The sequence below is a fragment of the Salminus brasiliensis genome, chromosome 7, assembly GCF_030463535.1.
Source record: "Salminus brasiliensis chromosome 7, fSalBra1.hap2, whole genome shotgun sequence".
In the NCBI taxonomy this organism is placed as follows: domain Eukaryota; kingdom Metazoa; phylum Chordata; class Actinopteri; order Characiformes; family Bryconidae; genus Salminus; species Salminus brasiliensis.
In genome coordinates, this window is record NC_132884.1 from 33,776,707 (window position 1) to 33,792,397 (window position 15,691).

The 15,691-nt window shown below is 39.8% G+C and overlaps 1 protein-coding gene across 3 annotated transcripts in view; it reads left to right on the forward strand.

Annotated features, from left to right (window-relative positions):
• The window catches only part of magi3b (membrane associated guanylate kinase, WW and PDZ domain containing 3b), a 148,951-nt gene that overhangs the window by 117,107 nt on the left and 16,153 nt on the right, over positions 1-15,691 (forward strand). For all 3 annotated transcript variants that reach the window (XM_072684700.1, XM_072684699.1, XM_072684698.1), the window contains 5 exons: positions 2,948-3,143; positions 6,514-6,593; positions 8,481-8,538; positions 8,733-8,845; positions 14,008-14,202. In XM_072684700.1, the coding sequence (XP_072540801.1) occupies positions 2,948-3,143; positions 6,514-6,593; positions 8,481-8,538; positions 8,733-8,845; positions 14,008-14,202 (642 nt within the window). The remainder of the gene's footprint in view (positions 1-2,947; positions 3,144-6,513; positions 6,594-8,480; positions 8,539-8,732; positions 8,846-14,007; positions 14,203-15,691) is intronic.

The following is a 15,691-nucleotide window of genomic DNA, read 5'->3' on the forward strand; positions in this document are numbered from 1 at the left end:
CTTGAGCTGTGGAGCAGTGGAACTGCATTCTCTGCAATGATGGTGCTCCATCCAAAACTTCTGTTGGGGAAGAGGTGGGGTGGCGATTATCCAACATCCCCACCTGACTAGTGCTCACCTGATTTCAGAAGAAACAATGAACAAGCAGGTGTCCCAATACTTTTGTCCATATACAGTATGCAGTATTGTTGCTGGATAAGCTGAGTCATGTGATACGCAGACTATACATACGTACAAGATGTGAATAATCTCAGGTCGTGACCCACTTCTTTAATCCCATTCGCCTGTGATGGCTTGATTAGGTATGTATGCGTTTTGAATTTTGACCTTTTTGTCCTTTGACGGCTTCAGAGTGGGAAACACGCAGCAAGAAATAAAGAGAAAGAGAGAGAGAGAGAGAGAGAGAGAGAGAGCTATAAACGGATGCATTGTGTCCACGTCCATCTTGATCTGCTTTGATCTACTGCACACAGTCCGTCTTAATGGACATCATAATGGAAGTCATCTTAATGGAAATCTATTGAAACAGTGGGAGGGGGGGGGGGGTATCTGTAAAGTAGGCATTGTTGCCATGGTACCAAGCAGAATATGCATGTCTTGCCTGTGGTAGGCAAGGCCCTCAAGTGTATTGCTATTGATTAATTTCTGAATCTCAGAGTGGCTGTACATTTGCATAGTTATGGATTGCTGTTGGGATTGGTTAATGTTCTTGTCACAGCCTTGGCTGAAACCAATGGAGAGGAAATGGCTGTTGAATATTCGCTGAAGCAAATAATCCCTTCTCTTGCATAGAAAGAAGTTGAATGAAGATGTCTTTGCCTTAGAGTATCTTAATATTTGCTTTGATGGCTTGTGCCACTTCTGGCGTAGAAATAGAAGCTCTCACTGTGTTCCTAAGGGTGTGTATGCAAGACAGCCTGTCCCCCACTTCCACACAGTTTTATTGAATGACTATCCTCATGGGAGTTTATCATTGACCTGGATAGAAGGCACACCACAGTTTTTTTTTCTTTTCTGATACCAACCAAAATCTGGAATGTTGGCCAATACTGACACTGATTAGCTTTCAAATAAGCTGTTTTAAATTGAGCCACTTTACTTATAAACATCTAAAAGTAGACCTTAGCCCTGCTTAGATGGGATTATGTTGACATGGGGTCCTGAGCTCTCTTTTTTTTGTTCAGATTATATTTCGGTCTGCATCGACCATGTCTGCATTCTTCTCCCTCGTCCTCTGAGAAAATCACAGCAGAATTACCCCCAGTTTTGTACTGACCTCAGCAGTGGTCTGATAATATTTGTCCTGTCCTGCTTTGCAGCAGTGGTGGCTCAGTGGTTAGAGCTCCAGGCTATTAATGACATGGTTGTGGGTTCGATACCCGGGCTTGGCAAGCTGACACTGTTGGGCCCTTGAGCAAGGCCCTTCACCCTCTGGCTGCCCACCGCTTTGGGCACGTGTACTCACTGTGTGTGTTTCACCGGTGTGTATGTGTGTGTGTTCACTGCACAGATGGGATAAAAGCAGAAGCCAAATTCCATTTGTGTCCGACACTAATGGTAAATATGGTTGTCTTGTCTCGTCTTTTCCTGGTAGATGCTGCGTTCTTTCAGGGACAATAAGTGCTGTATTTATTCCGAGTGAATGTGTCTGAGATCCGGTGGATGTTTAACACTTTCTGAATCACAAAACAACACCTTTCTGAATCTTCAAACAGTTTAGTGGGATTTTTGTTGTTTCGCCCCCCGAACTGAAATTAGAGCCAGCATCTAATTTCCAGTGGGCCAGTGGGGGTGTTTTTATTTACTTTATTAATTACATTTTACAAATTATGTTTACAGAAATATCATCAGTTGGATGTGTTTAGTTATATTTCCTCCATCAATCAGTATTGTTCAAATGAAAATCAAATGTCCATATGTTTCAATATTTTTCAAAAAGACAAAGGTTTCCAATGGATTTCCTCATTTTTTAACATGACTGTACATGCTGTATTTATTCCGAGCGAACATGTCAGAGATCCGGTAGATATTTAACACTTTATGAATGAACAAAACCTTTGTGAATCTGTTGGATTTTCGTTGCCTCACCCCAAACTGAAACTAGAGCCAGCATCTCCTTTCATACATTTGGATGCAACTGTTGTGAGTGTGATCGTGTGATATTCAGATGCAAAAGTCAGACTACAAACTCACTCATTTTTTGGTAATGTTATTGCCGTCTAGATGCAAGAGTTTTAGCATTGAGCAGATGTGTGAAGTTTGTACAAAGCCACATGACATCACACATTGTGAGTGTGCGCTATTTCAGGATAGATTTGTTAAAGGGCTGGATCGAATTAATTCTTTTTTTTCTCCCTCTGATATGCCATCAGAATTTTCTACTGCCATCGGCTCAGTCCGATTGTTGCTATCTCTACCAGTGCCCTAATGTGAACTCATTATGGGAGGAATCAGGTCATAAGAGAAGACCGTTATTATTGGGACAAATTGAAGGCAAAAAGAGGAAGAGGATTGCTAGCAAAAAGATGGATGCCATTAAAATAGCTAGTGAGAAACCTAAATGCCTAATCAGAAGACCAGATACTTTGGGGAAACACTATGTTGTAGTTCATATGGCTGCCAGTGGTCTGAATCAACTTGGCAGCATCTAATGATTGTACATATTCTAGCTAGAACTAGCTACACCTGACATTATGAAGTTAGACACACTTTATCACTTCGATAATTACAGTATCTGTTGGTTGTCTGTGAGTATTTTCATAATTTTTTGTGATGTGTGATTTTTTGGCTCATGTTTGTCTTTCCTTCTCCCCTTCTCACGACAGAAACCGGAAGAGATGTTGTCTGTCTTCCAGTCTACCTTTGAATGCAAATCACTCCCCCCACCTCTGTGTAGTGCTTTGCATTGTGACATAATTCTCACCTCTCTTCTCTATCTCTCTCTCAGAGGGCAGGGAGGAGTGGAGGAGGCCGGTGCCCAGCTACACTCAGTCCAGCAGCAGCAGTGGCGTTCGTGGAGGAAGCAGCAGCAGCGGTGGGGAGCTTCGTACCTGGAGTTCTCTACCCAGAGACGACAGCCTCGAACCACTACCGTATAACTGGGAGATGGCCTACACTGAAACAGGCATGGTTTACTTCATTGAGTAAGTTTCTCTTTATGATGTCACCATGGTGTTCTTTATGGCATCACCAAACTGTTCTTTATGATGTTGCCACAGCATTCTTTATTGTATCACCACAGTCTTTATTATGTCACCAGTGTTCTTTATGATGTCATCACAGCATTTTCACTGCCATATTTATTATATCTCCACAATATACTGTCATCACCAAACTATTCTTTATGATGTCACCATAGTTCTCTTTATGCCATCATCAAACTATTATTTATGGCATCGCCATATTTATGGTCCTTTGACATCACCACAGCTTTTTTGTCAGCATCATGTTGTGATGTTGTTGCTGTACTCTTCGTTATATCACCACAGTGTTTTTTATTATGTCACCAGTGTTCTTTATGATGTCATCACAGCATTTTCACTGCCATATTTATTATATCTCCACAATATTGTTTGTCATCACCAAACTATTCTTCATGATGTCACCTTAGTGATCTTTATACCTTCGCCAAACTATTCTTATGGTGTCACCACAGTGTTCTTTGACATCTCCAAACTATTCTTTATGACATCGCCAGTGTTCTTTATCACGTCACCACAGCTTTTTTGTCAGCAGTGTTACGATGTCGTCACTGTATTCTTCATCATATCGCCAGTGTTTTTTGTCATCAACAAACTTTTCTTTTTTTTATCACTGTAGTGTTCTTTATTACCCCAACTATTCTTTATGATGTCACCACAGTGGTCTTTAGGTCCCCACAGGACTTCATGTCAACAGTGTTTATTATTCCATCACCGCCTTTTTCTTTGTTGTCATCACAGTGTTGAGGAACTCACCATGTTTATTTATTTCATTTTCTATTTGGTTATGTGTATTATTTCCCTGTTAGCCATGTCTCAATTCATCTTTTATATGCATTTCTAAACCTCATCGTCCAGAGTTAATTTTAAGAATTAGGAATTTTGCAGGACAATTATGCTTTTGCCTTGCCCTCCACAGCACTCAAGGAAGCTCTCTGTTAAACCTTAGCTGCTTTGTGTTGAACTGTTTATACAAACTATTTATCTCTTCACTGTTTTTACTTGACACCATAGAGCTGATGAGTAAAAGAGAATATGGGTAGTGTTTTGCTTTGTATGTGCAGATTCAGCCATTTTAGTGGCTTAGAAATAATGCAGCTTATCACCTGTGCAGCTTTCCACTAGTATTAGAAACTACTTTTTAAGTACATTCTACATATCAGTATTGTAAAATGTGAGCCCTAAGGCATTGTTTACCAGTCAGTTATCAGCTGGCTTACTGCTGTGCAATTGAAATAAGTATGTTGGGTCATTTGTTTACATATCCATGTGCTTTCCAGAGGAGCTGAGTGTCACAGTGTTCTAATGACTCTTATTACTGTTATGGTGGCTTACAGAACATACAGAAGAAGACCTTGATTTGTGACAATGGTTTGGATGTAAGAGTTCAAGTTTTGAGAACAGATTAAGAACACTACAATGAATTGTGTTTATAATAAGGCATCATTCAGAACGCAACTACTTCTTAAATGGTTTACAGAACATTTTTAGAACACCTACCCACTAAAACACACATCCACAAACACCAGCACAGTTTTTATTTATGTTTATTAGTTGCTTTAAAATCAGTGCATGAGTAGACTGATAAATCATTGTGATGGTCAGTAATTTATCTCGGTGTTACTCGCATCGTTGGCAGGGTTGCTCACTGCTGCCATTGGTGCTAGACTGTTTACATTGACAGGGAGAGACTATTTACCATTATCTACCATTAACATGTTTTAATCTATATGAGTGTTTCTTGAAAATGTCAAATTAAACATTTGAAAAGCAAGTTGACAGAGGCTTCAAAATTGAAGTGAATTTGAACACCACTGGACAGAAAGGTTTGAGTCAAATTTAAGTCACCGGCTAAGGGACAGGTAAAGCATTGTGTGTTTACAGCAGTAAAGTAAGTCGCTGCAGTTACTGGTAAAAATCAGTTTGTGGCAGCAATTCATTTGAAATGTTTACATGCATAGCAATAATGTGTTTATGCAACCTTTACCCTCCACCTCACATTTCCATGAGGATAAGAGTCTGGTCTCTCTAGCTAAAGGCTTTTTAATTATGATGTGTTTATGGACATGACTTGTATTTGTGCAGTTATTGAACTGAATGAATTCCACACAAACTGCTCTTGTATTTTCATTAAATCACTAAAATTCTCTCATAGGAAGGATGCTGCCAGAACCCGGTACAGCTGATAGGATTCTAATTGTTCACCTTTTCCGCTGCTCATGAGTTTTAATATCTGGATCAGGCAGTTGCTTTCTCTGCCTTTCTTTCCTGAACATTTTCCTGAACATTCTGTGTCCCGAGGATTTTATTACATCAGTCTTTGCTAAAAATACAAGTGAAACACAAAACAATCATGTCCACATTTGTCCCATTCCTTGTAGCAGCTTAAAAGTGTAATATGCTGGGCTTTTCAGTGTGGCGTTTTAAAGAGAACAGGGCGATTTCTGACAGATTTTTGTGTTTGCGCAGGGTAATTGGTAATATGTGTTAGCTTTAGTAAGGAGCAATCTGCTGTTCTCCCCAGCAGCAAAGGAGACGGTAGTAGGTCACATCCTGTTTTAGCAAGCTTCTGCGGTTTCAGAGACAGCGGAAGTTTCATTATTTAGTTAGTGCTTTAGCTTTCTTTTTTTGGGATCTTGTCTTGGCTGAGAACAGTAGACAGCGGCAGAGTAGCAGTCAGAGAGCAGGAGTAAATATAGCTCACGCGGTGGCCTAGATGCTCTTTAAAGAACTGTGAGTCAAGCTGTCAGTGTGTGTGTGTGTGCGTGTGTGTGCGTGTGTATTTGTGTGATCATAAATATTTCAGTGTTTCCATGAGTATCCAATTATATTCAAATCATATTCGAATTATCAGCCACGTCAGTGCTGGACAGCTCCATTAGTAAGATTTCAACTGGATGTGTGGCCCTCATGGGTGTTTTTCATTTAAAGCTGGAAATGTTTGGCATTTCTGTAAATGAAATGACATTACTGTATTTGACACTTACAAAAATATTGATACAGTTGACTGTAGAAATATATTCTTGATTTAGAGCAAATATTAACATGAATACCCATTTGCATGTGAGCTTTGCATGATCGTAATTAGAATGACATCATTCGGAGAGAGAGTACATTCGCTTTATTGATCTGGAGAGGTCAACGAATATTCCTTCACAGTTTATATATATATATATAAGCTCAATGACACCTGTCATTTACCCTGTGTGATCATTTCACAATGAATGAATTAGAAATTGAGTATTCATAATGTGTTACTTTTTTGGAATTGTTCCTCAAGATTGAAAAGTGTCTTATCCTCTTTGTTTAACAGCCATAACACCAAATCTACCACGTGGCTGGACCCTCGTCTTGCCAAGAAGGCCAAACCTCCTGAAAAGTGTGAGGATGGAGGTAATATTTCTCTCTCTCTCTCTTTCTGATACACCTGCAGACAAAGTAAAAAATAGAAATGTTCTTAAGGTGGTTATATGGCACAATTCACCAGCAAAAGACTAAAAGTACTTTTATTTGATGTAAAGGATGTCATTGTGGATAATATTAGTAAGTAATCTACCGGCCATTTCCTTCATTCATCTAATACATTGTTTTGAGGCCAAGCAAAAAATAAATTAATAAATAAATAAAAAATGCACTTGCCTAGAGAATACCATACTATATGGAGGCTTTTAGAACGTTTCAAATACTAAAGAAGACAAAAATAACTTGGGAAAATGCGAAGGTATGGCCTTCAAGTATTTGCAAATTTCATTCACTGTTTTTTCAGCAAAGTCTGCAGCAAAATGTCATTCAAATACACACAATTGCTAATCAGCCACAGTTCATTTTTGTTTCATTTTACCTCATAAACATGAAATTTGTAGCAGCAAACATTCATTGTACTTCATTTTCACAAACTGTTTAGTAACAAACATTTAATTTTACTTCATATACACACAATTAGTAGCAGCAAATGTTTCATTTTACTTCATAAAAGCACAATTTGTAACAGGAGTAGTAGGAGGAGTTACCTTAAACACTCCATTTGTAGCAGCAAAAGTTAAATTCTACTTTATATCCAGTCAATTTGTAGCAGCAAAAGTTGAATTTTACTTTAAATCCAGTCAATTTGTAGCAGCAAAAGTTGAATTTTACTTTAAATCCAGTCAATTTGTAGCAGCAAAAATTTAATTTTACTTTATATCCAGTCAATTTGTAGCAGCAAAAGTTGAATTTTACTTTAAATCCAGTCAATTTGTAGCAGCAAAAGTTTAATTTGACTTTATATCCAGTCCATTTGTAGCAGCAGAAAATTAATTGTACCTCTTAAACACTCAATTTGTAGCAGCAAATGTCGCTTTTTAATTAAAATATTTCACACATACACACAAATTGTAGTTACATACAAATGAGTTGAATGATGAACACAAAACCCCCTTGTGGAGAATGTTCAGACTGCTGAACATGGCTTTATGATGATCTGCTGGGTCACTGAGAATGGCCATTTTAATCCATACATTTGTTGGAGTATTCTGTTTTAATTCAGTAATCATGGCTGCCCTTCTTAAATGATACTTAACGGGATTAATTCTAATAAAGTGTTGTCTATGAAGTAACAGAAGACCACATATAGCTCACATTCAACAACACACTTACTGTACAGCAGGACAATCTTACACAAGCACATTTGAGGCCTGCATAGACACATAGATAGACACACACTTAGCAGACTGCACTCGAACATGGATTTCATAACACTGTGTGAAAGCTACGCACACCCTCAGAACGCAGTCACGTCCTCCTGCACTCAGCCTTTGACTTCAACTAGAATCAGCACACACACACGTTTCAGATGTCTGTGTACGCGTGTCTCTTTTAATGGAATCTTCAAAGCCATTTGAATGCTCACTGTTGTACAGTCTCTATTAACTCTGCGAAGCTTTGTGTGTGTGTGTGTGAGGGAAAGTTTAAAGCTCTGTCTAGCATGAATAGATCCTTTTTTTCCTCATTAGTTCATCAGGGCATGACATGCATAGAGCAGAGCACACAGATACACAAACACTGACGTGCATACACACACACACACACACACACACACACACACACACACACACACACACACTCTTAATTTTAAGGTTAAAATTCTGACATTTTTATTTGTTAAGCTTACAGACCTACTAAGCCCACAAAGGTGTATTTTCAAGGTTATGTGTGTGTGCGCATCTGTGTGTGTGTGTGTGTGTGTGCCTGCCTGTGTATTTGCATGGGTGTGTGCTTGAACACAATGCATCTGTTCTACAGAGCTTCCATATGGCTGGGAGGAGATTGAAGACCCACAGTACGGCACATACTATGTAGAGTAAGTACAACACACCACCACGCTTTCTCTCACCACACACACACACACATCTCACAGACACCTTTTGATGTATGTAGAACCCCCCCAACAGTAGCTTAAGCAAAGGGGTGATGATTGTCAGTGTGTGGATAAATGCCGCTTCTGTCTGTTGAGAACACTCAAAGAATGCTCTCATGCCTCTTGCTCCTGTGCAGTCACATAAACCAAAGAACCCAGTTTGAGAACCCCGTTTTGGAGGCGAAGAGAAAACTCGGACAGGAGACTGCAGTGGCAACTCAGAGCCAAAAGGGGGCAGCACCTCATCCAGGTATTAAAAAAAACCCTCTCTTACACATGAAAAGCTGTTTTCCAACCCCCTGCTCGCCACAATTCTATGTTTTTCCATTTGCTTCCAATATTATTTTTAATAATGTATTAATAGTATGTGTGTGACATTGCTTGGGGCAATAAATGCTCAGACGCGATGTTACAAGCTTATTTACAACCCTGTAATTAAAAAAAAATGCTAATTGTCCTTTTACGGTGGCTGGTTTCATTTAAAGAAAACCTTCTTTTAAATCACTCCTCATGAATACTTAAATATGCTTAGCGTGCCATTCTGTGACCATGTTTGTAAAACTTCCTTGTACATGTACAAGCAGTCCTTGTAGCTTTCCTAACCAATAAATTCACTCACATGGCACATAGTAAAAGCTGGACTATAATATTTTGTCACGTAAGAATAATAAAGTGGTTAACATGTTGGAAAACAGTAAAACGTTTGGTTAAAATAATAAAAGGAAAGACTGTGGCACATTTAAAATGTTTTCTTATAGTGTATTAAATTCAGCTAATAAAGCATGATCTAAAATCTAAAATTTGCCACACATATAAAACCATATATGAGTTTGGTTCCTGCAGAGGATCTGTACTTATCTTTATTTAGAAAATCCTCAACAAATGTCTTTTAATTAAGGGTGTTAAATTAAATGTTTGTGGACACCCCTTCTTGGATCTGTTGTACAAGGGAAGGGAAAAAAACTTATCTTTCAATGAAAGTCAATGTAAAAATACATTTTTAAGCGCAGTGTAAAAAATAACTGCCAGATTCATATTATGCCAAAAAGTAAAAAACGTTAGAAAAAGAAAAATGTTAGATACAAGGTTTTTGCTTGACAGCGACTTAATATAGAACAAGCTACACTATGTCCAATTGTTTGTGGACACCCCTTCTAATGAATGCATTCTGCTACTTTAAGTACACACATGCGCACACAGAGCTTGTCTAGTCCCTGTAGAGAAGTACTGCCACTAGAACAGGACCCTCTGGAGCTGATAAACATTAACCTATTGGCATCATCCCTAATACCAGGTGTGGGCTACAGGCATTGAGCTGTGGAGCAGTGGAACTGTGTTCTATAGAATAATGGTTGGTGCTCCAGCCAGTACTTTTAGAAGGAGTTGGAGATGAGGTGAAGTGGGGATTATTCAGTCTACAGGGTAGATTTAGGGAATATATTGTCAGTAGATGCTGCGTTCTGTTCTCACAGCTAGGTGATTTTAGTCTGTTGTGCAGTGTTTGGTACCAGTTGCTGACAGCGGTATTTTACTTCGTTTACTTTGGTGCATGTGTGAAGCTATACACAATCGGAATGATAGGAGATATACTTTTTATTGTCTTTTGATACCATTTGACCATTTTGTGTATTGGAATTCTTTACTGTTGGCATTCTTACAGCTAGAGACAATCATAGCCATGGCAAAATATACATACTTGGGGTTTTGTAGTCATTTTAAAAGAAGGGCAGTTTAAACTATGAATTTCTGTTGCATATTTAAGCAGACAAACACGTACGGGGGGATGGTGAGACTGGGGTGAATGTGTGGGCATTAAAGAACACTGACTTGTCCTCAAGAATATGAATTAAAGATCATTGCATTAGAGTGGATGCATTATAGATGTGTGTGTGTGTGTGTGAGAGAGAGAGAGAGAGAGAGAGAGAGAGAGAGAGAGAAAGAGTGCATAGAAAGATAAAGCAATGTTAAAGAGTTTAAAGAAAAATGAACTGAGTGGGAGGACAAGGACAGCCCTGTGAAATCTGCGTCACTGTATTCCTCCACTCCCTCTCACACACAACCCTCACTCTCTCTTTAACACACTCTTTCAAGCCCGTTCCTGCCTCTCGTTTCCGTCTGTCTGACACATTGTTCACAGAAAGACAGAAATCTTACTCATCACATACAGTAACCAAGATGCATCTGCTCACATGGAGGGGTCAAGCCTCGTCCGTCATCATTCATGATTTAATTCCATTAAAAGCTCCGGAGTGACAGTGTGGAGCCATGGTTTTCCGTCCACTGGTTGGGAAAAGGGAGGAAACAGATTTTCTGTTCTCCATTTAGAACATCCGGTTTCCATGGCAGTGCTCGAAGAGCAGAACCCAGCCTGCTTCACTGCTAAACACATCCACACGTCTGCCAGCATTAGTCCTTAGAAAAGCTGTTTCAGAATGTTAACATTAAACAGCTGATATATTTGAAGTAGTTTGGCCAAAAAACTAATTAACATGATTTCCTACTGACCCCAGATGCAGTCGATCAGCCAAGACATGTTATTTGGGTTTTTTTTTTGTAATGGGAAATGCTAGGCTAATATTCCTAACAAAAACCTGACCAATACTTGTATTAGGCATGTCCCAAGGTTTTTAGCCTGCGTTCCTGCAATCCAACCCCAGTCTCTTAATGCTGACTATCAGCTGATGCCGATCCAATCTTTGTGTTTCTGTAAATAATACAGCATCATAATGTGGGCAATACATGCTAATACGCAATAGTAAACATGGGCTGGCTACCCCAAAATAGATACAAATAAAGGGCAAATAACGTACGGTATTGCTGCTGATGTTGGTGTCAACAGGATGTCCCTTAACAGCCTTTAGCCTGTTCAGTCATTAATGACCAGTTCCATTTTAATGAAACACCTAATTACCATTCAAGAGCAGTTCTTACAATGTCCTTCACTGAAGGTCAAATAAGAATGGCGGTCGACAAATAACCGCACCCTGACGTTTACGCTGTGTTTGACTACAATGAATGTTACCTGATGTTCTCCTTACTCAGTCTTTTCAATATAGTCACAGAGAAAGAGAGAGAAATGGAGCCAGACTGAGTATCTCTTCTGTCTTTAAACAGTGTTTTGACAGCTCCATCTCTCCTCCAAACTGCGCAGAGACCTACAACTGTCATTAAATCTGCAGCAGTCCAGCGCACACAACACACACACACATACTTAGTTATAGACTTTAGCTCAATTCACTTAGCCCTAAGTCAGCCTCTTTAGAGTAGGAGCGCATTAAATTGTCATTGCCCTTCCATTATGTTGTTCGTCTCCTGCGATTTGACTATGCTGCAAATGGTGGCACCTTAACTAACCTCTCCTTCATATGAATAGGGAAAGGCAGCAATAGGAGCTAAAACACACACATTTACACACACATATGCATCAAATATAGGCAAACTACTGGTAACTGAGTTGGTAATCTCACTGTTAGAGAGTGGCTTGGTTTATGTGTGTCTGATTTACTGACTGTTTACAGCTGACAGTTTTTAATGGAGTGGGTTTTTTTTTTTAAGATTTACTGAAGAAGAATTACTGGATTGACGATGTGTTGTGTTTGTTTGGTGGGCTTGTGTGGTCATTTGCAGCATCGTGAAGAGACGTGTTATAATGGACTTGTTTATTACCCCAGCTGGATGAAATGCTTCTTGTCTATGTGTTTATGTGTCAGTCAAGCATAAACAACACGCCACCATCATTAGAAAGAAGCCTGCTTCACTGGAGTCCCCTTTACTGTTTATAGCCAAGAGAAGAAAAGAAAATCCTGTCAAAAATCAGCACACTAGAAAACATAGCTAGCAGAAAACACAGAGATACACATTGTACAAATAATTATCTTTAAACAAATGGATGTTCTCTTCCTCTCTCGCCATCATTCTCGCTCCCCATCTTTCACTTTCTTTCTGTGTTTATCAAATTAGATTCTTGAAAATGTGCCAGAAAGGGTTCTTTGATTCCCTAGACGAACCACTTTTAGTTACATAAAGAACCATTCAACAGATGGTCCTTTTAAGAACCATTTTAATGAAATGTGTGTCAAAAATCTTGGGTGATGTGGGTCAATTGAGAACCTCAAACTGTAAACAATTTGAAGCCAGGCCAACTTAAAATATTAAAATTGAAGTGAATTTAACTTAGTTATGTCTAAAGTTCTTCTATCTCACATTTTTTTACTTCTGCATCTTAGTTTGGTCAATAATAAATACTGAGTTGAGCCTCAAAAGCTCTAGTAAATGAGCTGCAGCTGAAACTGCTTAAATACTGTGTAAGTGTTTAGTCTTTGGCTCCGTCCCCTTTTATCCCCAGTTTATTTACTGCTTATTCCTATCTACAGGTTAGAACACCCCCTTGTCACTTGATGTACCCTGATGTGGAGGCTTTTGACAATGCAGAACTGAGGCCTTTGTTGGGATTTGAGCTTATGATCTTCTCACACTTGATGAGCAGCAGTTGGACCTCTGTGCCACTCTAGAGCTGTGAAATGACACTACATAAAAACACAGTTCTGAGTAAATTTACCTTTACAATCTTTCTTAGACACAGATATAGAAATGGCTTCACAGCTCCAGAGTGGCGCTACTGTCTAACTGCCTGTTTGTCAAGAGACAGGAGAGTATACATTCAATACCACAAACCTCTCTTGTCAGCTACAGAACTTATTTTATAGGTGGGGTTCATTGTAACAGCTGCTAAACTGGTGAATGGTAAAATGATGTATAACAATTATTTCAGTATGCACTATAAGGAGGTGTATTGGGACACCTGCACATTAATTTTTATCTTCTAAAATCAAGGATATTAAAAAAAAGAGTTTATCCTGCTTTTGTTGGAGTAACTGTCTCTACTGCCCAGGGATGGCTTTATACTAGATTTTGAAGCATTGCTGTAAGGATTTGATTGCATTCAGCAGCAAGACCATTAGTGTGGTCAGGTTTTTGGATGATCACCACCCCACCTCATCATTCCCAATTCCCCAGCTTATCAGAAAACTATTGGATGGAGAACTATTGGTCTGGAAACACAGTTCCACTGCTCCACAGCTCAATGGGGCAAAGCTGTGGGGCTTTATATCCTTCTAGCCCACACCTGGCGCTAGATATGGTGCCAGTAGGCTCATGTTTATCAGTTCCAAAGAGTCCTATTCTATTGGCAATACTTCTCCACAGGGACTAAACGAGCTGTGTGTGTGCACGCATTTGCACATCTGTGTCAGCAATAGGTGCGACCTAAAGAAGCCGAATACATTCAGTAGAAGGCGTGTCCATAAACATTTGACCGGGCTGTTTTTTTGAAGTGATGACCAATGTTACATTTTATTCCACATAAAAAAAAGGTTTGTGTCCCTCTCTTCCTACTCTGATGTTCCTGTCCAGGTGGTGATGTGGGTACCCCAGGCTTCACTCGAGACCCCACCCAGCTAAAGGGGGAGCTATACCACACTGCCCTGAGGAAAAGCCCTCAGGGCTTTGGTTTCACCATCATCGGCGGAGATCGTCCTGATGAGTTTCTTCAGGTGAAGAACGTGTTGGCGGACGGACCGGCCGCTCACGACAACAAGATGGCCTCAGGTGAGTGAGAGCACCCACGCACTGGATAGATGAAAAGGAGATAGATGGCCTTGATGGTGCCCTGATGCCTCATCCACTTGTTTGCTTTATTAGAGGATCAGTACTAACAGCAGAACACAGGAGCTCATTCCCTCCACAGCACTTGAATTAAGAGTTCCTGCTTCGCCGGCCAGTGTTGAGCTTTTAGCATAGGGCAGCTGAAACAGTGGGGAGTGTTTATTTTCAGACAAGTCACACAGTACTCTCCATGGCGTACTTGAAGAGTGCAGTGCTTACGCAAATGGAGGCGTCCAGAAAGAGTTTGATGCTAACATGTTCTTACAAGACTGAAAATGTCTGATGAATTCATAGAGGCCCAGACTCTTAAAATATACACAGCCTTGCTTTTCCATTTAGTCTTATTTTTGTGTTTGGTAGAGATAGAAAATGCTATCATAAAACTTCTGTTTTCTTATATTTTGCTTATATTTCACAGCATCCCATGTGCTGACATGAAGTTTCTTCTTTAAAAAGAAATAATGAGCACTTTTTTTACCCTAAAGAATGATAAAAGCACAAATCAACAGCTTGACCCTTGCACCAAAAATGCTTTAAACACCTGAAAGATCTGACAGTTGTTGAGTGCATTGTAAAACAAGGATCAAATCTGTGACCTTTGGCATTATTCCCAGGATAGTTGCATCAGTAATGTTGTCAGAAATAATAACTGGTTAGTCTTTAATGTGTAAAGCTGGCAGTGTGCTTCAAACAGCGAAAGAACGGAATGACAGCAAACTGCTGATGAATAGGCTGTCGTAAGCGCGCTTGAAAAGAACTCGGTGTGCGTCTTTCATCACTCAGCACTGCTGGAGGCCAGGCTTTGTGCTGTGATGTAAGCAATCATATGACATGTGGACCAATCACAGTCAGGTGGAGCTGTCAGAGCAAATGGTGCAGTGGTTTGATGTTGAATTTCTGATTGGAGGCCAGTGCACACAGCACCACATCATTTCAACCTAAACCACTGCCTTTTTTACCCAGAAATGCATCCTCTTGCGACAAAGCTTGGGTTTCACTCAAAGTGGCTGGCTTTAAAGCAATGGTTTGGCAAAAAAAACTACTCTATACAATGTTCCACTCAGCGCAAATTAATACATGAGCCAAGACATGTCCGTGCTACACTGGTGGCTAATAGCTTTCTGTCATGCCTGCCTCTGTTTTGTGTCACCATGTGCTCTGTTTGTGTCTTGTCTGTCCTAGCCCCTCCTGTTCATTAGTGTTCCCACCTGTGCCTCCTTGTTAGTCCCAGGTGCCCCCTGTTAGTCTCTGTATAAGTGCCCCTATGTTCCCTTATCTGTTTCAGTTTGTTTCCTTTGTTAGTTTCAGTGTTTGGTGTGTTCCCTAGTTGGTTCCTCACTGTGTTCTGTTTAGTCTTACCTTCATTAAAAACCTGCATTTACGTCCGCCTCCACCTCCAAGCACCACATACCATGACACTTTCATTATTTGT